General features: G+C 41.0%; 1 protein-coding gene across 2 annotated transcripts in view; it reads right to left on the reverse strand.

Annotated features, from left to right (window-relative positions):
* Window positions 1-22,008, reverse strand: part of dnah2 (dynein, axonemal, heavy chain 2) — a 63,950-nt gene that overhangs the window by 10,258 nt on the left and 31,684 nt on the right. For both annotated transcript variants that reach the window (XM_085451607.1, XM_085451608.1), the window contains exons 41-83: window positions 20,651-20,776; window positions 20,141-20,359; window positions 18,773-18,890; window positions 17,486-17,622; window positions 16,587-16,724; window positions 16,282-16,440; window positions 16,004-16,156; window positions 15,617-15,708; window positions 15,349-15,544; window positions 14,934-15,158; window positions 14,670-14,774; window positions 13,706-13,894; window positions 13,337-13,422; window positions 13,093-13,223; window positions 12,781-12,930; window positions 12,231-12,398; window positions 11,849-12,009; window positions 11,518-11,657; window positions 10,801-10,933; window positions 10,535-10,674; window positions 10,034-10,244; window positions 9,710-9,826; window positions 9,382-9,523; window positions 8,962-9,131; window positions 8,534-8,650; window positions 8,242-8,406; window positions 7,977-8,099; window positions 7,646-7,794; window positions 7,403-7,469; window positions 6,766-6,916; window positions 6,330-6,478; window positions 6,031-6,164; window positions 5,381-5,525; window positions 5,049-5,248; window positions 4,657-4,783; window positions 4,293-4,479; window positions 3,905-4,053; window positions 3,480-3,663; window positions 3,182-3,372; window positions 2,840-3,031; window positions 2,194-2,378; window positions 1,350-1,578; window positions 269-420 (exon numbers count right to left, since the gene is read on the reverse strand). In XM_085451607.1, coding sequence (XP_085307733.1) covers window positions 269-420; window positions 1,350-1,578; window positions 2,194-2,378; window positions 2,840-3,031; window positions 3,182-3,372; window positions 3,480-3,663; window positions 3,905-4,053; window positions 4,293-4,479; window positions 4,657-4,783; window positions 5,049-5,248; window positions 5,381-5,525; window positions 6,031-6,164; window positions 6,330-6,478; window positions 6,766-6,916; window positions 7,403-7,469; window positions 7,646-7,794; window positions 7,977-8,099; window positions 8,242-8,406; window positions 8,534-8,650; window positions 8,962-9,131; window positions 9,382-9,523; window positions 9,710-9,826; window positions 10,034-10,244; window positions 10,535-10,674; window positions 10,801-10,933; window positions 11,518-11,657; window positions 11,849-12,009; window positions 12,231-12,398; window positions 12,781-12,930; window positions 13,093-13,223; window positions 13,337-13,422; window positions 13,706-13,894; window positions 14,670-14,774; window positions 14,934-15,158; window positions 15,349-15,544; window positions 15,617-15,708; window positions 16,004-16,156; window positions 16,282-16,440; window positions 16,587-16,724; window positions 17,486-17,622; window positions 18,773-18,890; window positions 20,141-20,359; window positions 20,651-20,776 — 6,602 coding nt within the window. The remainder of the gene's footprint in view (window positions 1-268; window positions 421-1,349; window positions 1,579-2,193; window positions 2,379-2,839; window positions 3,032-3,181; window positions 3,373-3,479; window positions 3,664-3,904; window positions 4,054-4,292; window positions 4,480-4,656; window positions 4,784-5,048; window positions 5,249-5,380; window positions 5,526-6,030; window positions 6,165-6,329; window positions 6,479-6,765; window positions 6,917-7,402; window positions 7,470-7,645; window positions 7,795-7,976; window positions 8,100-8,241; window positions 8,407-8,533; window positions 8,651-8,961; window positions 9,132-9,381; window positions 9,524-9,709; window positions 9,827-10,033; window positions 10,245-10,534; window positions 10,675-10,800; window positions 10,934-11,517; window positions 11,658-11,848; window positions 12,010-12,230; window positions 12,399-12,780; window positions 12,931-13,092; window positions 13,224-13,336; window positions 13,423-13,705; window positions 13,895-14,669; window positions 14,775-14,933; window positions 15,159-15,348; window positions 15,545-15,616; window positions 15,709-16,003; window positions 16,157-16,281; window positions 16,441-16,586; window positions 16,725-17,485; window positions 17,623-18,772; window positions 18,891-20,140; window positions 20,360-20,650; window positions 20,777-22,008) is intronic.

The raw sequence follows: 22,008 nt of genomic DNA on the forward strand, positions 1-22,008 counted from the left end.
AAATCAAACACGTGAGAGAAAGCACTTTTGTTAGCAGGGTCTGAATTATTCAGTGAAAATAAAGTGCAATTATTCAGCTGTGAAACTGCACAATTTTAGCCTCAGATTTGTTTTTCTACCTGATGGCATATGACACCTACATTTAACTCATTTGAAACTGTAGATTTACACATCAAGGTACAATAAAACAGACACACACACACACACACACACACACACACACACACACACACACACACACACACACACACACACACAGAGTTCATACTTAATGGTGCTCAGCAGAGAGTTGTATCTCTGGATCTCTTGCAGCAAGACCACATTAAGAGGTGAAGGGTTGTCCAACAAGAGGGTTCTCGTGCCCTCGCATTCAATGTATTTTGGGATCTTTACACGAACATCTGTCAACAGCTCTAATACCTAGAAACACAAATAAAGCAGATATAACAGGTTCATTCCCAGTAGTAAAATACACACTCCAGGAGAACCAATATAAAAGTGGTGATAATGAGATTTTACCAATTAGACTGTTCACACTACTATAAAACTACAGCATTTAAAGCACAGAGACAAACTGCCAATACCTCCAAGAAGGATCCTAAGAGATAATGTGCCTTTAACTTGACTTTAAACAAAGCAGAAATAATAAACAGAGCTATATCTGAAAGCAAATCCATGCACGGGTGATTAGATATAATCAGATCCATCAACATTCAAAAGCAGCAGCTAAGTGGGACCAGCATGTGGGACTTGTGTTAGAAGCAATTTAAAGTTGTGATAAATGCTCTGATCTTGATCTTGCACCACAACAGCACTCTGCTAATAACTAACAGAACAGTTTTTTTAAATTTAATTTATTAAAAACAACAAAACCCAAATAAACAGTATAATGTCCTAATAACACACAGTTTCAGTTTTATAGAATACAAACCTTCTGAGTCCTTTCCTTAAAGTTCAGGGTGAAGCATAAGCCATAAAGCACAGATTCCCAGATCTGTATCTTACACTGATGACTGTTAGCCAGTGTTATGTAACTATATGGATGTCTAAGCATTGCTGGGAAGAAATCTGTCAAATATGGCTGTCTGGAGTCACGCAGACAGCCTTTTTCAAGCAATTACTAACCATTAACTGGAAAAAAGAACATTACATTTCCCACGTTCTACTACACATACTTTTAAAGAGAGATGATGCCATTCAGGCTATACGGCCCAGTACACTGATTAACTGTTAAGCCCAGCGTTAAAAAACAAAACAAAAACAAAACAAAACAACTTTATTCAATATGCACATTATTACATTTTGTAGTTTCATCCCTGTTCTCTCCTCCCAACTTGTTTCACCCTCACCTTATCTTCTCTACTACCCCCAGCAGCAGTCTTGCTGGTAACCTGGGGCTGCAGGGAGAGCAGGGTGTCAAACACTGTCTTAGTCTCAGCGATCTGGCTTGCAATGTCAGCATTAGGGTGCTGGCCAAATAGTTCTGGATGCTCTGTGGATGGCATCCTGTCGATATATTCCTTGCATAAAGCCTGGGAACCGTCACGGGGGATGTAATAGTTGGTTAAAGTTGATAACCTGACAGAGAAAAAGGGGTTAATAATTATATATATATATTATATAAAATGCCCATCAGCATAATAACAGTGCAAAAAAGACAACATCATCATAATACATATGATAAGATTAAGTGTTCTGTTGGGAGCAGCAACATGAAGTGGTAGTAATTTCCTGTGCTTCAGATTGCCTCAACACATTAGCAAACAATCGTTCTACAACTACTCCTGCGTGAATGGAGCACTGAAGGTTTGTATTCTAAGCCTCAAAGATTTCACTTGATATTTATCTAAGGGGAAATCTGAGTCTTTGGGTAGAAATGATAGAAACACACGATTTGTGAAGCCAGTAAATAAACAGAGTAAGAGATCTTGACAGCACTCGGTGTATCTGCTTTTCTTAAGAAGTGATGACCTTGCTGTCCTCTTGGTGGTGCTAGCACTCTGTGAGCAAAAAGGTGCTTCAGAAAGTCTCAGTTTGAAGCAACAGTTTGCATCAAATATGGGAAATGTTTAGGCATCGGTACTTCTGCAAAAGTGCTTTTGTTTACCAAAACATATTTAAATTATTAGCACAGTGCACTGGTTTGAAGCAGTTACTAGTATACTTGCATTAGCACACTGAATAATATCTTACTTGAAGAATGGCTGGTTTATGACAGCGTCACAGAAGTAGTCATTGATGTATGTGGTCAGAAGACGTCTGTCCCAGTCATCGGTGACGTGACCTCCATAGTTGACCCCAGCAATGAGGTACTTGAGTGCATCCCAGGGAATCTCCTCATAATCATTCAGGTACAGACTGAGTAGTTTCTCACTCACCTGGGAAGTATTAAGACAAAGAGCTTAACAGACTGGGTTTGAAATCTGACACAACACATCAAGGACAAGTGCAAAACTCTCTGGAGCAGAAAGAAAAAAGAAATGTTAATGAATCAGTCTCACACACCTGAACTAAATTCTTGTGATTTGCATTTTGTTGTACTTTTGTTTACTACATTATTGTTCTCTGACACAGGAGAGCATCGTGTTGTTAGGAAAATAAAATCAACTACCTGCATACTTATTATTAATTACTCTAAATTAATGTGTTGTCTTTAATAAAGACACACGTACATTTATCCTAATCAATCAATCTTTTTCTTTACATACAAAACCATGTGATCTTCACTACATCAATCAGCAGATGTAAACACAAACATTATCACTGCACTAAACATTTGTTTTTCTGTCCTTTCCAATAGCTGTCACAGTTTTTTTCCTGTATCAAATGAATCTCTCACCTCAAAGTCAGAATCATTAAAGCCATACACAATGTTCCAGCCCATCTGTAGAAACTTCTTCCTTTCCAGAAGGATGCTGTGGAAAAAGCAGAGGGAGAAGAGGAGCTTCCTGTAGAACGCGGGTTTATTGCAGCTGTTGAATTGAGCTTCTGTCACCAGCTGGTAAAGACGCTTCATGTTGGCTTTAACACCCTGAGAATGAGAACGGGAAGTGTTAAGAGTTTAGAGCTTATAGTTTCAGTTACGTGTAGCGTGTATGTAGTGACAAGTAAAACTCACACATACAAGAATGTATATATTGTATGACTGTAGCGACACAAAGCTGTGTCTGTGAGTGTGTACCTTCGGTGGTTCAGTGGTCATCTTGATGCCAGCCTGCAGGATGGTAATGGGAAAATCAGGGTGTGGTGAAGAGCTGAGCCAGAGCCTGAAGTCTGGGTGGGGCTTCTGCAGCTGTAGCTGCTTAATCAGCTTGTCCAGCTCAGGCATCCATGACAGAGAGAGGTGACAGTTGGCCAGGAACACCCAATGACCTGAAAGAGTCAGTTCAGTTTAGTTCTACGTGTAGATTCCTATTTGAGTAATCAGACACGGTGATCGTTAAAAAGCAAACAAACAAACATAGCAACTGGTCTAGCACCGTTCTTAATGCCCTCCTCTATCATGCTCTTGGCAATGGGAGCCTGTCCCTGGCCCAGAGACAGAGCCTGGAAGTGGTTGCTCATCCCAGAAGCCTCAGCTAGCTGCAGCAGAGCGCCTGTAGGGTCCACCCCGGGAGACAGAACAAAGATCAGAGGAGTACAGCTAGTTGATTCCTCCACAACCTAGGGAGAAGACAAAGATGGCACATTCATCAAAAAAGCTGGAAGAGAGTGAGACGATTTTTAAAAAAAGGCAACTTACTTGACACCTAACAGTAACTCTGCAATGGGATTTTTGGAGATTTTGACACTTCAAGCAAAAATTCACTTGCAACTAGAAAGATTATATTAACAAGAATCCAAACCTTTAATCATGATACTTGGAAAAATATCAGGAATTAGTTTAAAAAGACCTGAAACTCACTGATTTCATGTCGAGTACAGGTGGTTCCACAAAGCGAGAGCCGAGGTGTTTAATGATGAAGGAGGTAATGCAGAAAGAGACACGGTCGGGACGCATAGCACGCACTATCAGCATTTTCTGGAACTCATTACACTTACTCTCCCAATCACCTAAAGGGGGAAAAAATGTAAATCTGTAATTATACAATTTATTAGGAGTGATGCATAAAGACAAGAAGAAAAACAAATAGTCAAGTAATTAAAACTGTTGCACAGCAGTAAGAAAAAGCTGACTTTCTTGCATATCAGTTCACCCGGCCTCTCAGGAGAGCACGCTCAGTCAGTTTGCTCACAGTGAGAAGACTTTCCTCCATAAGAACACAAATGTACCCTCTATAGCACATTCAGACCTGGAAGTGGAGCATTCTCTGGCTCAGAGCTGGTGAACCAAACGTTCCAGTCTCGAGAGGATTGTTCAAAGGAGGACACGATGCCACGGAAGCCGGGCAGCTTATCCAACTGTGTGATGTTGTCCCAGCTGGAGTCTGCCAACCAGCTGGTAAATGGGTTATCCATCTGCCCCTTCTTATCAAGAACCTACAAGCATCAATCAGTCAATCATCAGTCAGTAGTCTAATTATCTCATCAATATAGGATATATAGCATATACTAAACACACTCATACACCCTACAGGTCTTTTTGAGGGATATTAGCAAATCTACTGGTGAGGAAAGCTTTTACCATCAACAATGTGTCTGTTCTGTTTTTCTTACAATTCCACCTCGAAGCAAGAAGTTATACTGATCCATGTTGAGTTTTCCGGCCACCTCCAGAATTTTGGCACACATCTGGAAGCTGAAGAGCAGCTTGTGAGCCTCAAACAGACCACGACACGTGTACCTGCCCAACACAAAACCACGCGTTAGGAAGACTCACCAGGATACAGCAGCAGTAGCAAATGATGAAGTGTACGTTTCTGATTAATTATATCAAAATCTTACAGGTGTACAGATCTTTCCACAGCAAGTTCAGATACATATTACATGCCCAGTGTGCAGCATATCACTACATCAGCTCGCTCTTTTATCAAGTAGAACTGTTTATTTATGCATCGTATACATCATGTAACACACAGAAGCAGACGTGATTTCAAAACAATGCTTACTTGTACACTGCGTATGTGTGATAATCATTGAGGTTGGTGATCCTCTCCTCCAGCTTCTGGCTGCGCTTGCTCTTTTCTATGCTGAGGTTAAACAGGTTAATGTAGGCATCCAATGAGAACTGGTACATGGGGTCAATGCGGCCCATGTCACTTAGAATGAAGAAGAGAATAGAGGCTCGCTCAGCACATGGACGGTAGGCCTGTCAACACAAAAATATTAAAGACTTTTTATTATCATTTCCAAACAGCATGCAATAATAAAGAAATGCTACATTTACTGTAAGACCAAGCAAAGGAGGACAATCCCCTCTGCCGCTCTCCTGAGACCTGACCTCTCTTGCAGAGTCGATCTTGAGCTCGGTCTGTTCACTGCTTTCCAGCTGTTTTGAAACTTCAGTGGCTGTCACTTTGGATGCCTGCAGGGTGTTTACCAGCTGCACATCGTCCAGCAGCGAGCCAGTTGACTCATTCAGCAGTCTGGTAGAACAGACATAAACATACAACAATAAAAATAAAACAACCCCCCAGCCCAAATACAAAAACCTGCTCTCATTCATGGGTAGAAAACCATCTCATTCCTTGGAAAGAATTTCCTTTCGAGCTTTCGAGAACTGCATGGCTGAAAACATGAGTGATCACCATAACAAGGTGATATGCACAACTTGTGATCTTTAAGATATTAATATATATACACTGTATACAGATATTTAATGCTGGGTAGGGTCTTAATCAGTTGCTCTTTCTCAAAGTACTTTTTGCCTGAAGTACTAATAAGAGAATAATGGAAGTTGACACTTTTTCCGTTCCTTTATATAATCCCTGGTTCTTATGGAGGTACAGTAGGCATGGCTACTTTAACAAACATGTTATAATTACTATTACTGGTACAGCTGGTGGTAATAAAAGACTGGATCTAAACTGAACATTGTCCATTATGTGAGGAAAATATTGATGAAGAAGGACAAAGGTCAATGTTTGAAACCTGAGAATCTCATCCTCCAGGTCCTGCAGGCTCTTCTTGCCAGAGGCAATGCTAATCACCAAAGAGTCTTTCTGCTCTTCCAGCTCTGGACGCTCTTTACGCACCACAATTCCCAGTAGCTGGGCTTCTAAACCCTGTGTGCATGCATGCAAAATACACAAAAATCCCAGTGACAGGTAAATTAAGACGGCATCTAATACCTGAAACTGCATATAGACAAAAATTAGGAGTTATATGGAGTTATTAAGTAGCCAGAACATACAGAGGACACATATGGTTTCACAGACATGCATGCTCACCTGCTCCTTAACAGCAAAGTTTACTATAGTGGTCATTGCAGAAATCTCTGGGGTGTAGTGGGGGTTAGACAGCTTGGTGGTGATATAGAAGCGGAACTCAGCACTGTACTCCACCTCCTTATCACCCAGCTTCAACAGCAACCTGCCGCCTGCAAACACGTAGACGCATAAACATAATGAATTCATATCCATCCATCTATCCAGTGTCCTCCACCTGTCCTAGAGGCACACTCACATTCATTTAGAATTATAAATGAACGGTCTTTAGACTATGGGTGGAAGTACCCTTGCAGACACAGGGAGAACATGCAACTCCAGACAGAAAAGTCTCCACCTGGATTTGAAACCACTCAAACAGGTAAAAATTTATTTCACCAGCTGCTATTTTAAAGTGTGACTTTGCCTATGTGTGCGTGTGCATGCATTTGCATCACACCTATGCATGTCAGGGACTTGTTGAGAATTGGGTTGAGAGAGGGGTCCAATTCCTCCTGGACATTCTGCAGCAAAACAGGATTCCCAAACTGGATGGCATTCTCCAGCACCCGCAGGTAGTCTGGCATTTGAAAATCGATTACTTTGAGACCCTGCGAGTTTGGCAGATAAGAGACAACAACAACACAGCCTGTCAAACACAAAAACATACCAACAGCCTCAGAAATAATTCCTCATTCATAATCATTAAAAATGTATTTCTTTATATTTATAAACTCATCTGAGTTGAGATTTTTAAATGTCAGTGAAGTTCATCTTATTTGCTTTGTAAAAAGTACTGGCAGGCAGTCTTCATAGGTTCAGTAATTACTTGAGGGGGTATGTTGGTGCAGTGAATTTGAGATGAGTTGTGATAGTCTCAGAAAAGTAAAAGGTCAGCTCAAATAAGGGAAATGCATTGCTACCAGGCACGGCAATAAAAAAAGAAAGAAGAGAGAGGACAGCTAGAGTTAATGAAAATGTATCTACTAAACCTTTATGGGCAGTCAAACAAAGTTTAGTAATGTATTTTGAGTTATATTTGAGGATGTAATGTTCCCACCCAGCACTTGGTGGGAAAGAAAGAACCCAGTTCTTACCCTTGATAGTTCCATCTTTTTAATCCACTTCAAAGCTTGGCCTTGAGGGTCCACCATCAGTGGCCATCTTGACAAAAAGAGCAGAGAAAGATATAAGAAGTTGTATTTACACCTTCACACATGGTTTGTAAACTGTAAAACATACATGCACAACTCTAAATCCAGAAAAAAAACGAATAAAATGAGATTCCCCAAAACTAATAATAATAAAACTTATAATAAGATACCGAATGATGCACTGACCGGTTTCCACGGGTGACTATAATTCCGTTCTCAGTAGAAAAAGCATCAGTGGGCAGGCCCTGGATGTTCCAGTCTCTCACCACTGTGGGTTTGGACATAAAAACTGCAAAACTGAATCCTGGTGTACATGCGATCCCTAAGCCCCTTACCTGAAAAGAGTGTAAGCAGATACAGAAAGAGAGAGAGAAGAAATAAAAAACAAGAAAAATAAAAGAGTACAGTATACATGGGTCATTCAATTTTAAGGGCATTTTTTTCTTAGACGTTCACTAGAAGTTTACTGCACAGTAGGATTTACTGGGTGCTTTAACAGTGTGTTTGGCTGCCTGACCTCCTTCATCCAGATTTGAAGCAACTCCTCTCTATAGTTGGAAAGGAAGGGGCCCATGTATGAGAGAAAAGAAGCTGCCAGCAAACAGTCTCCCACCAGATACCCCATATTTTCTTCAAGGCCCTGAAAAACACACAGATTTGGATTACATAAAGATGCATGTGGGTTTTTATGTTAAGTATTGTTCTTTGCCATATTTTAAGTAGTATTTTAAGTTTAGACAGGTGAGTGGGTATGTGTGTGTGTGTGTGTGGGGGGGGCGTACAACAACTCTCTCCTCCCAGCGGACCCTCTCTCCAGCAAGTCCAGTCACCAGTTTGCCAGCACGGTCCAGTTTCACCTCCATCTCATCTGATTTCTTCCTCAAACTCTCCTTCATGGCCAGCTTTTCACTGTGCTGCTTTTTCAGCTGCTCCAATTTTCCCCCCAACTGCTCACAAACACATGCAGATCGATTATAATAATGGAACGCCATTATGCTCTTTTGCAAACTGAGCTCTCATCAATCAAACGCTTATATCTGTCTGGTGGTTCCATGATGTACTGGTTCTTCATACCGCTCGTAGTTTGTTTTGAGCCTCGGCCAGCGCGGCCTGCTTCTCTGCTAGCTGGGCCATGGCAGCATTCAGCTGGGCACGCTTTGGTTCTACTACCCTGTAGACACGACCGTACACCTGGAAAAACCATATAAACATTCATGGATTTAGTTTTGCCCCAGACTTTTTCTCATCATATGTAACGAAGCTTCTTTTTTGTTACTGTTCTCATATTCTACTTTCTTGGGCATGTGCTTTCTTCTTTTGCTGTAGTGTGCTTAACCTGCACTGTGGATGACAGTGTCTTTTGTTTATCTACAATCCGTTATATATCGCCATGTTTAACTATAACCAACTACCACTTACCATATGCTAGCAGGTCCACGGTGACTATTGTTATTTGTAAGTATGTTTAAAAGTGTGTGTGACCGTGTGTAGCGACCTCTTACCTCCATGGCTCTGACCCACATACAGAGTGACTTGGCAGCCAGCGATACTTTGCCGATGATCTCTGGCTGGAAGTCCACTTGCTTGCAGTACAGGCCAATCTTCTTCAAAACACGGTCTGATATATTATCTTTGTCAAAATGAACCAATGTTTTGATGAAGTTTCCCTCACCTGCCAGAGACACATGACAGTCAGTTAACAATCAATTGCTGTATTAAAGATGAAAAAGAATGAGTACATTTAACCCCTAATATAACATTTACAATCACCCTTTTTCCTCAAAAAAGCTGATTGTAACTGTGGACTGTAATTCTCTGATTGTGCTGTACTCATTTTCACTACACTACAGTTTTGCCTGTTATTTCTGTTCTTTTGCCAAACTCTCTCTTCAATTAATTTCTGCACTGCTGCTGTCGCTCACCCAGCTGTCTCTTGGCTTCTGCCCAGGTTGGCTCTTTCTCCAGAAGGGTCATAACAGCATGCATCACTGTCTCCACCAGTGCAGGAGGACGGCCGTATGATTTGATCTCTGTCATGTCCTTCTTATTCAGAGACTCCAGAGCCTATGTGCAAAAACATCAATGTGTGGTTGTTAGAAGGCTCAGTCGTGTGAAAATCCAATACAAATAAGACATAAAACACATGCCGAGTGGTACTCGTAGCAAATTACTCACCAAACCAGACAATATAATGAACAAAGTAAGCGCATACATGTTATTCCATGAGAGCAGTCAGCGGGACAAACATACCTTCATGGCTTCTTCCAGGGCAGGCAGGGCCTCGTCCAGGTCTCTCTGTGCATTCTCAGCCATGGCTTTACACTGCAACTCTTCTGCCCCGATTTTCTCATTTTCATCACTCACCGTCTGAATGCAAGCACACATGTGAGTGAATGTGAGTTCAACTGTTATTATTTATTCCGTTTTTTCAGTAACAATCTACCACATAACATTTCAAAAAAATCCGTTTTCAGTTTTAATTCAAAAGGATCTTTAGGTGACTCGTGGAAGTAACCCACGCAAATATTACTTCAATCTCTGCAGTGAGTTATGTTCATGTACTGTAGCACATACCTTCTGTTGGCTGTCGGCTTCTTTCTTTTGTTGCACAATGACGGACAAATATTCATCACACTGTTTCTGGAACTCGGCAACCTGCTTTTTGGCCTCCTCGAGCTCTAGAGACATGGCCTCCACTTTCTCCCTCGTTTCACTGATTTTCAGAAGGCCGTTACGCAGCTTGCTCACCTGCTCTCCCAACTCACCGCGTTTCTCCGCCAGCAGTCTGGATCGGCACAAACACATTCGCAAACAGAAGCCCGACAAGCTGATTTTAACAGAGATGCGCATTTAGGGAATGGAACGGGCAAGCAGAGCTATTTAACCACCAAGGAAGCGCAGTAGAGAAGAGTCAGACAGACTGCAACTGTAAATACCCTCAAACTCATAACCTACAACAGTGCAGTGTATCTTCATTGCTATCCAAGTGAGCGTAAAACACTTATGAAGCATTTCAATGTGGTAGGAAAAGTGGAGACAAGCAAAGGAGGAATTCAAAGGTAAAAAGCTGCTTACTTCTTGTATCCAGACACCAGCTCCAGGTAGTTTGTTGGTGTCACATAATTTTGTCTCCTCAGCTCCAGTTTCATTCTTTGGGAGACTTGTGCTACTGACTGGTGTGTGGTCACAAAGATACTGGCAACCTTTGTCTGGATCTAAAACGTCACACAGAAACGTAGAAATGTTACCTTGAGACAAATCATGGAATATCTTCTCCCCTCTGTGCTTAAATGCTCAAAGGTAAAAGTGCACATATGTCTCTTTGTGTGTGCATGCCTCACCCCTTCCACTGAGCCCAGCTCCATTCCGTCCAAGTACCTCTCAGCAACCTCCAGGAGGGCATCTTTGGGCCATTCACAGAACCAGTCTATAGTGGTGCAGTTAACAAGAGCTGGGTACTGGAGGATGCGGTTCCTGTAGGCAAACAGCCACTTCTCAACATTGTGCGACTGCTACACTGCACCGCTAATCGCAACAAGGGTTAAAAGGCCTACCACTCATAACAAGCTCTTCCCTTAATGCTTGTCAGTGAAGAGCTGTTTTTATCAACAAAAGAAAATGTGTGTTCATCTATTTGCTCACTACATGTTTGTGTGTACAGACAGCTGGCCGTTTGTCTCAGCACGAGTCCTTGCTCTAGAATCACTCAAATAACTTGACCTTGTTTATCTTAGATGACCCACTGTTCTAACTGCAACTTTGCAGAGTGGTGTAGGGACTAATCGCTCTGTAAAAGGCTGCCAGTTGATTTAAATGTATTTATTTACAAATCACCATGACTAAAATGATATCATAGAGGGTTTATTGTGTTCATTTTACTTGGAGTCACAAAGTGGATTTCTCAGTTTAAATACTGTAGCACAGCAAAAAACACTTTCATCCCTTTCTTCCTCCAGTCCCACATTTATTCAGTAGTTTAAAAAAATCTGGAGAAAAACCCCCAAAAAGGGGGCAGGAACTTCTTGTCAGTCAGGATACATTACATAAATAGACTCTACCTGAATGGCTCTCCCACTGGACTCAAACAGAGCACAATGTGCAGGTTGTTCCTGACTCGCTCGATCAGGTAGCTGAACAATGAGTCAGGAGTCTCAGCCACATTGTCTTTCCTGGCAGACTCTGAAAGAGCATTGCATACCTACAGGCAAAGAGACAGCGTTACACACTGCATGAGGATATGAGCATTTTGAATCTACGCTTTGTGAAAACCGATTTCATTTACCCATATGCTACCTGTTGGCTTCATAGAATGAATAAATATGGTATGGAAATTAAATGATATGCCCTAGAGATAGAAAGACATACTGGCCAGATGAAAGCTATACACACCTCTACAAACTCGTCTGGCTTATATAGGTTAGGCACCTCTCCTGAACTCAGGATGTTATTGATATCCTCTAGGAAGGATTCGTCAACAATCTGGGTGTCATTGAACAGAAAGACTGTGGGCTTGTTGTCCACACCCGCCAAACGGTACAGCTTCTTGATGTCTAGAAGCCACACACACACACACACAGACACACGCACACTTAAAATCCCTCACTGTACTAGTAAAAATATTCAACTTATGCAATGCTGACATCCACGAATTTCCTAATATTATTAAATTGGCATGTTTAGTTTTAGCTTTTTTCATTTTAACTGGAAGGTAGTAGACAAATTGCAGTTTCTCAAAAGTCTGCGAATGTAACGGTTGTGTGGCGGACCTCACCCTCTCTAAACTCCAGTTTGCGGTACTGCTTGGTGACTTCCACTTGGAATACCTGGTACTGACATATGAAGGCAGCTATCTTAGACAGGCTTCGCCGACCTGAGCCCCCGACACCTACCACCAGCATGTTGCCCCTGAGCTGACTGATCACTCGAATGATCCGAGTAACTGCAAAGGGAGCAGAAAGATATAACACATCAGCTTCACCGTGCCCGGAAATCCCATGAGGAAATACAATATACAAACTAAAATTAGTGTGAGTTAGACAATAGTGCACTGCTACTGACTTAAATACCATGCCACAAAATAGCATGCTGACAGTATTGAGCGTGCTGATAGGTCCTTAGTCTCTCAGCTTTTAGTTTTGCTCTTTTTCTCTGTTTTTCAAAGCAGTTTCAAGATAGATCTGATTGTTAAAAGTGAGAAACCTTTAACAGTACAATGACTTGTGGGTGGAACTGACACTGTGGGTTGATGCATCAGGTGTATTGCCCTGTTTTAAACATGCATGCAAATGTGCGTGGTTGTGTGTGTTGCGTTTCAGATGTACTGTGTTCGATGGCATCTCTGAAGAGCACCAGGTTTGTAGGCACCACGCCAGGTGTCAGATTGTAGTCCTCTTGCTGTGTTTCCATGAACTTCTTGAGACTCTTCATGTCATGCAGGTCCTCATAGACAGACGACTCACTCATGAAATCACCTACCCCACAGAACAACAATAAACACATTTAAACAGTTTCACATATTCTGGGCTGGTAATGGACTTAGAAATTAGCCATCAACCCATGAACTCATCTGTGGGAGTATTTTTACACATATTGGAGAAACAATGTTTATGCACAGAATGCAAATAATTAAGTACCAAATATTGGCAGTTGCTTGTTCGGGCAGATGCTGTGGAAGGTGAGGTCAAAGAGTGAACCCAGTTTTTCCTCTAGGAGAGAAATAAAGGTATCCATATCACTGTGGTTTACAAGCCGATCTGAGAAAACCCTGAAATTGACAAATCACATCATCCAGATATTATTCTCTGTATACATGACAAAAGTACCCATGCATTTTAATTTATAAAGCACTGCAGAAAGGCATTCAAATACTGTGATCACCTGAAACATTCATGGATCCACAGTCTAGTAATGTTGGTTTTGGTATCATGGAAGTCTGGATGAGCTCTTAGTAAACCTTGAAACACCTACAAGAGATAAACAGGGGGGGGGGGGGAGATATATCACAGAGCATTTTAATTTCAAAGGTACTAAATAATTCAGAGTTTTCATTAAAATCTGAATGAACTCATGAAGACTGTCACCTAAAAGTGATTTTAGGCAAGAAAATGTGTGACCAAGTAGATATGTGTTATTCTTACCAAGGTGAAGTTTAGTTAGTGTTTTATGGAAAATGCATTTTAAGCAGTCTTTGGTTGTACTATTTATGTGCCGTGCAACAGAAGTTCATACTGATGTACACAAATGTACCTTGGAGATGTCCCTGAGGTTGAAGAGGTAATGTATCTTGGCTGGAGTGGGAAGAAAAAAGGCAGTGACGCCATTATACAGCTCTAAGGTTGCCTGAGTGAGAAGCTTTCCAATGGGCTTCAGCTCCTCCTTAAACTCCTGGAGCTTTTGGTTGATCATGGCACTGTAGATGCACTTGATCTGGGAGGCCTGCATGCAGAGAGGAAAGGCAACAATATTCCCAAAACACAACATGCAGACATGTCAGTAGCATACCAGGATAATGCAGGTGTAGTGGTTACAACAGCAAGATAATTTCTTAAAATCTAATTTCATGCTGCCCAATTCACACATAAACCAGGCAAAGCAACTAAAATTTCAAGTGTTTAGATCCTGAATGCAGCATGGCTCCAGCAATTTTTAAAGCAAATTTAATTTAGCTCTTCTAAGGCAACAGAAAACAGGGTTGAGATTGGAGTCAGATAACTGATGCTAGCTGATAAATGAAAATACTAAAAAGAGACGGTGATTAGAAGGGAGCGAAGAAGGGAGTGAACAATAAAACAGGGAAATTATAAACATGCCCAAAACTACAAAATAAGAATAACAAACACATAAGGGAACAAAGAGGGAGGGGGAGATGGTAGGAGGTAAATTAGCAGGGCAGCGCACAGGCAGGCTAGAACACAATTGTAAACTTGAGGGTGTTAGAAATGTGAAAGAGAACGCAATTTTACAGCATTTGTCATCGTGGCTATAATTACAATCAGGGTCATTCCTGTAGGGTGCCATGAAAAAAGCACTAACAAACAGAAAACACCAACAGGAGCAAAACCACAGTCAACACTGAAGAAATGCAAAAATGTGCCTGTGTAAATGAAGAAGGCATTACACAGAGAAAGTAAAACATAACTGCCTGCTAAAATATCACGCTGCTTAATTATAGGAAGAAAAGACAGGAAGACATAAAGAGAGCAACACTTACATTAGGGAAAGTCATATTAATGAGGTTGAATCGACTCTGAAAACGCGGCGTGATGTGAGTCCTCCCACCACCAGGGGGCCCCATTGATGCTAGCAAGAACATGTCCTGAAACACAACAGAAAAAGTGTAGTGTCCTCTGCATATAAAACAGAAAACATTTCACATTGTCACACAGTTTAAACCAAGGCCCTTAGAAAGCAGCAAAACTATCTCTCCAATTATAACACGCCTCACTCATGCCTTCATTAAAACTCAGTTTCTCACCTTGACAACCTTTAGGGTCTGTTTCTTGCGATCATACCAGAAGCCATAGTCAATCCATAGGCGCAGAAGCTCCAGGGGTGGCTGGGAGCCAAAGAGGTCATGAGCCGGCATGTTGAGGTCATCTAGGAAACATAGCAGGTGTTTCCCACCTGCTGGCACATACACGCCTTTGGTTCTCTTTTCTATGCGACTCTCTATAATGTCCTGGATGTTGTTAGAGGTGGTCTGGACAGCAAACGAAAGATGAAACGACGTGAATAATCATAAATCTTTAAAATATTTCTTCAAAGCATCTACCAGCTTATAACTGTAACCAGAACAAGTAGGCACTAATTAGGCCTAATTAAAGCACAGAGATAAACATCAGCACACACATGGCATACACAGCTAAACACAGACTATACAATGAACTGACCTGTGAAGACATGTTGATGGTAAGGGTTTTCCATTTGTTATCTAAGCCCTGCAGAATACTCTGAGCCACTGAAGTTTTACCAGTGCCCACTGGCCCAGTGAGCAGCACAGGGTAGTGTTTCAACACCAGAGCCTTAACCAGTAAGTTATAGCGAACGGTGTCCACAGTTGGAACCATAATCTTATAGAATGGAGCTCTGAGGGAAAAGACAGGGAGATACATAAATATGTCATAGATCCAGGTCACATAATAACATCTGATTACTTACGAAGCATTGTAGCGCCAGCCTTTTGGCAATTTATCTTCAAATGAAGCCCAGCATTTGTTCTTTGGGTCCACGTAGTACTCATAAACTGTGTCCTGCAAGAATTCATATACCTTAACACTTGACACAGGCTTGCAGGCGTGCAACCATCTACTCAACAAATTCATAGAATTGAAAGGTTTGAGTGATAATTGGGGAAAAAACAGGTTACTGTGTTGGTCTACTTGTTAAAATTTTGTAAAAAAAATAGTTTATTTACAATTACAAAATAAGTACACTTGACACTGGTTAATTCCCTACCTTTATTGGGGAATGTAATGAGGTTATAGAATAGAAGTTAACTCATTTCATATGCCATTAGTGTGTAAACAAAAATGTTCTCTGGAAGACCTTGGCAGGGAATGTTCCCTCCATCTCCCGTAGGAAGTTGTCCATCCTCTTGCGTCCATCCTCGTCGACAGAGGCACATATGGACCAGATAAGGCTGAAGATGAACCACAGTTCCACCATCCTACCCAGGCTATCTGTGTCTGAAGGATTCACCTGAAGATAGAGCAAAGGAAAAATGCATTTAGTTACACCTATTAGAGATCGACAATTCATCACTGTTGTGGTGCAATTACCCATGGATGGGATTACAATCTACATTTGCACTCTGCTTATTATACCCCACTGCTCGATGTAGCCAGGGAGTCATAGAGGCGGCAGAGAGAGGTGACGCCATTAAGTTCGGCGATGGGGATCAGCTCCTTGCAGTTGCTCTTCTTATAGTTGATCGTGCTCTCTATGTACTTCTCGAACAAGGGCTTCAAATGGTTCACTTCAGCCTGTGAAGTGACATAGAGTGACACATGGAAGTAAAGAGAACGGTGCCAGAAAAAAGAAAACATTACTAATCATACTCGTTAACTATACATACTCTTAACTGAAATGCATGTCCTAATGAGAGTTATTATGAGTGACAGTATTGTACTTTGTGTCGCTTGTTCAGCCAGGACTGCACAAAGGGTTTCCATCCCAGATCAGTATAATCATTGTAGACCATTCCACAGCGGGACACCGTAGCTGGAGAAGCCACTGCTAGATTCTCCACCTCAAATAGAAGAGACACCTGCAACAAATGAATTGTAGTTTTTATACATATTCACTAAAGCTGCATAAATACAGGAAGCAACTGGCAGCAATGTGGCAACCAGTAATTAGTCCATAGTAATTGAATGAGATCTGCGACTCAGCAGGTTAAATAACTGCTGGCAACAGGAAGAAAACATGACCTGAGATAAACTTTTCCCAACTTCAACCGACTAAATTGACTACCACTGAGAGTGACAATCGCTGTTTGACATATAACCCAGCAGTGAACACACCTAGGGTCACCTAGGCAACCGAAGCTTGAAATGTTTGCAAGCAGCCAGCTGTCAGCTTCAAAGCTATGTGGACAAGTGAATCTCTTCCAGCGTGTGCACAGCTTTATTGTCAGCATGTGTGATTCAGCTCCCTCCCTCAGTTAATCAAATAAAGCACAGACGATTCTGGGTGATGATAAGCTGAAATTTTCTTCCATTTCATATGTGAGCCGGATAACAAGGATTAAGCCACTTGAATGCTGCTTATTTGTCTTATAAAACTAATCTTATCATGTGTTTGAGCTTTTGTTTTTCTGGATTTACTGAACAGAATCTAAAACAGTCTGGCTGAACAAAACTATTTTAGCCGCTGCATTTTTGCTGCTTTCCTTGCAGAAACTGATTCAAAACTTGGCCTTCTCACCAGCACACTGGAGCACTTGAAGAGGACGGCGCGACCATAAATGATATTAGAAAAAGTCAAAGGTCAAATAATGAAAAGTGCTGTTTCATGATCTGTTCTCACCTGCTCAGGCATAGAGATTCTCTCTCCGTTGATGAGCGTGAGCACTTTGTTGTCATCCATTACTGAGTTCATACTCTCAATCCAAAGTGTGTCAACTGGCCCGTCAAACACAATCCACTTCTCATCTGGTTTCTCATCTTAAGTGAGGAAAGAAGATATTGTGACAGAGACGTGTGTAATAGCAACATTCACACTCACAACAAGAAGACAGTAAGAAGTCGATGTATTGTTTAATAGTTCATAAAAATAGAAGCACTGCCTTTCAATCTTTAGATCTCTCCTTTGTAAACTGGCTTCACACTTACACTGATGGCAAGAAACTCTAAAATCAATACTATGTAATATACATTTTGAAACCATTGTGTCATGGTCCCTGTGCCTCACCAGCGGATCCCGTCTTAGGCAACATGTGTTTTTGTTGTTTTTGCTCTCTCTCTCCCTTGCCGCGGCGGTGCTCATTATGGGCTCCCGCCCCTGGCCCACGCATCTGCCATCTCCACACCTGCTGCCTATCTGCGTAATTGCGAGTCCTACTTAAGATGGCAGCACTGTGCTACTCGTCGCTGGATCGTCGAGCTATCAGCATCAGTCGCTCAGTAGTTTGAGAATCAGAATCTGTGAGTTCTTTCTGTCTGTTCGCCTCTAACTAAAGTTTCATATCTTTCCCAGACCTTTCCCTGCCTGCCTGTCATCCCATGGACGAGTGTGTGGGTTTGTGTAACCCAGTTGTGGAGAGAGGAGAGTGATTCTTTGGAGCGCGTCTGATCCCCTTCCTTTCCCTCACGTACCCCGGAGCCCTGGACCCCCCTTCCAGCACGTTGTATATAGAATCACCTGGTATTGTCTGTATCAACAAACTGTCTTCTCTACAAGGATTTCTGGTCTGCGCCTGAGCCCGTTAGCTAAACGTGACACATTGTCATGAACAAGATCGATTAATTATTTCTCTAACAGCTCCAAAAAAAGGAATCATTCTTCTTTAGTGCTGGATCTCATTTTAAATTTTGACTATTGTAACAAGTGAAGCCAATAAATGTTTGTAAATGAGCTCACCCAATGTAAGATTGTAAGAGCTGTAAGATGCTGTAGCTTCTCAGTACTCAGTGAAGCTCCAAAGTGGCAGTATGCACACGTGGAACAAAGAACTTATTTTGTTTTCATCATGACTTAAAAAAAAACTGAGCATATAAAAAACTTCCCTGTGACATTCAATTTCAGTCAGTTTAGAAGGTAGAGCAGGCTATGGGGAAGAATCATCCATACAGTGTGTTTTTCTGGGGTTCGCACCTGCGCACGCTGATCTCATGAGGGATGACAGCACTCCATCAGTCCACTCGTTAGTAGAGAGATCATTCTCGCCATACAGCTCTCCTAAACTGAGGGCTTTGGGATTCAGAGGATAGTCCTGCCAAATGAGACATGAACGGTAAAAATGGAGTCATCTGCTCTGTTTTAAAATCATGGAGAGTAGCTTGTAAAGAAATGCAAGGCTTTAGTTAGATGAATTTGGCCAAACCAATGTTCATCAGTTGCATAAATACATTTTTGTTTTTACATTTTTACTATTGGATTTTCACTCTGTGTACAGACACCAACAGAAAAAGGCTCATAAGTCAGAAGGTTTGTGAAGAGTAGCCAATCTCTAATCATTCAGTGCTTGGATATATTGGATTTGACATGGTTATTGTCTGATATATGACAATATGAAAACTTTTTTTTACAGAACAGAAAAGAAAAAAAGTCTGAGCTCATTTTAAAATTGTTCTTTCTTCAGCAGATCAAAGTCCTGCTACATTGTTTGCAGAACATGTAGCAGAGTTTGCCAGATGAGGATCTCATGTATCATTTATAGGCTGTAAAAAACCCTAGATAAGTGAATGTAGTTAAATACAGATCAGTCATAAGATGAAATACACACTGATGTAAATGAGGCGACAGCGTTCTAATTTTGTTTATGTTTTGCTCTTTACTCTTGACTTTTTTTGTTGGTAACTTAATGGAACATTTGAATCTGGGAAATATTGAACCATTTAGATATTAATATGACACTTTGTCAGCTCTCGAGCATAACAAAAGTTTTAGTAAGAATTGGATTTCAGCCACATTATGATAAATATTAAAAAAGTGCCGGTGGTGGTGGAAAGTGAGTCTCCATGATCTGAGGTGTGGTTGTTCTCTATTACAGAGGGAGTTCATACTGTGAGTTTTCCTCTCAGTGATGGGCTTGGAGGAGCAAAAGGTCACACACTTAGAGACGTATGTGACTTCCAATTACTTCACTGAGAAGAGCTCTGCTGAAATGATGCTTCAGTGTCTAATGTGGAAGAAGTGGGAGGGTTCAGTCTGTCTGGGACAAAAACCTACAATGGACACAAGCTTTGACCTCATTTAATCAAACTGAAGCAAGCAGCCAGTTTCAGTCCCTTTAATTCATGTTTGCCTGTTTAGATCTAATCACTGCGATGCTTACTGCCTGTTCTGTAACTGCATGAAAAAAGAAAAAAAGAATCCTGTGACAGTAGTTGAAGAATTTTACCATTAAGAATACAAACTTCAAAGTCCGGCAACAAAACATTCTTTCTGATTAAAAAAGCAAGCAGTATTACAATTTAAAAAAAAGAAAAAAGAAATGCTTTCTTGTCTATCCTAACTAACCTGGACCTGCTGAAAGCCTGGCTCTCCTTTTTGATGCAGAGCAGTCATGGCATTCTGTAGGGTCCTCCAGGTAACACTCTTAGCACTGCCTGTCTTGCCCACCAGCATGGAGGAGTGTCGAGAGTTTTTGGTCTCATAAAGTTGGATGACTTTGGTCACGGTAAAGGGTGTCACCTGCAAACCACTCCGATTAAGCTCCTCCTCCACAGCTTCCTTCAACTGTGAAAATAAAGAGACCAAAGATAGACAAGGAGTCAGTGATCAGTGATGCACTAAGTGAGACTGCACATATCAGAAAAAAGTGATACATTATGAAAGATCATAGGGTCACATTTTTTAAACTTATTTCTGACATCTTATTGCACAAGAACACTGACCAAAAGAGATATTATATTATTTGTTTGGCTTTGTGCACACAGGGACACAAAGACATTCCTGCAATGTTTCCATTTTTTACCAGTTGTATATCAAATCCGTGCTTATCTTGACTGCTGATTTAGATTAACTTACTTTGCCATAGTCTATTACAGGTGTTTCTACGGCAGGGAACAAGTCTTGAATGATTCCACTGAACAATGGCAGGTCAGCAGAGGTCAGCTTAGCAATGTTCATATCCTTCATAGCCATCAGCAGCACCTAAGAATACAGATACAGGAAGAGACTTACTCGTGATTTCCCAATGGTCAGCTTATTTTTTAGATCTTTATTCACTGCTGCTGGCTCTGTTTTTACTGATCTGAGATCAGTTATGAACTGCACTTTGTGTAGAAACACAGTTAGCATTAGCAAGTAAGTTAGCACTCTCAATTGTGGTTGTGACAGACGAGTTTTCTCTTTGTAAACATCTCGTGTGCTGTAAGAAACTTTTAATAACTCGTTTAGCACATTAAGAATGAAACCTTTAATGATGGAGAGGGGGACTTCTGCCATTTATGCCGTGGATAAATGGACACGATGAGGTTCACCAACACTCAGATTAACATATCTGAAAAATCACTTAGTTGACCAAATGGATAAAGTTTAAATAGGTGTTTTGCTAATATACCACCTTCAGTTTTTATTAATATTTCATCATCCTGTAGATACATACAGTTAACTATGCCATATGATATGATGCTCAAGGCTTTTAATTCAGCTGTGACTGTTTTTTAATGATGCACTACTGCAGAGTAAACAGAATATCAAGTGTTTAAAACAAGCTCAACCTTAAACATCTGCACCAGTAATACTGATCAATAACAACACTTATGGGGAACGTTTTTCTCAAGAATAAATATTTTTATTTTTGACACTTTATGTAGAATTTTACGGGGTCTTTGTTCGCCTTCCTTTAAAACTCACTGCACGCCACTGATTTCCAGTCACAGCAAACACATACACAGCGTTCCAAACTATTATGCAAATTGTGTTTAAGTGTCATAAAGATTAAATAAGTTGTTTTTCAATTAAGCCCATGGATGGAATTGTGTCAGGACTCTTTGTATCACTGAAAACAATCTCGGGCACCTATGATCATTAGTTTGCCAGGTGAGCCTGATTAAAGGAAAAACTACTAAAGAAGGATGTTCCACATTATTAAGCAGACCACTATTTTCAAGCAATATAGGAAGGAAAATGATCTCCCTGCTGCTGAAAAGTGTGAAATAGTTGAATGGCTTGGACACGTAATGAAAACCTTGGATATTTCATGAAAATTTAAGCATGATCGCCATAATGTTACGAGATTTGTGGCTGAGTCAGAGCACACATGGGTTTGTGCGGATAAAGGCACAATGATGAAGGTTTCTGCCAGACAAATACATCAGATTAAGAGAGCAGCTGCTAAAAGACCATTACAAAGCAGCAAACACATATTTGAAGCTGCTGGT

This window comes from Copadichromis virginalis, linkage group LG3 (genome assembly GCF_057382275.1).
Source record: "Copadichromis virginalis isolate Kocher_CV1m ecotype Utaka linkage group LG3, C_Virginalis_male_GT1.1, whole genome shotgun sequence".
NCBI lineage: Eukaryota > Metazoa > Chordata > Actinopteri > Cichliformes > Cichlidae > Copadichromis > Copadichromis virginalis.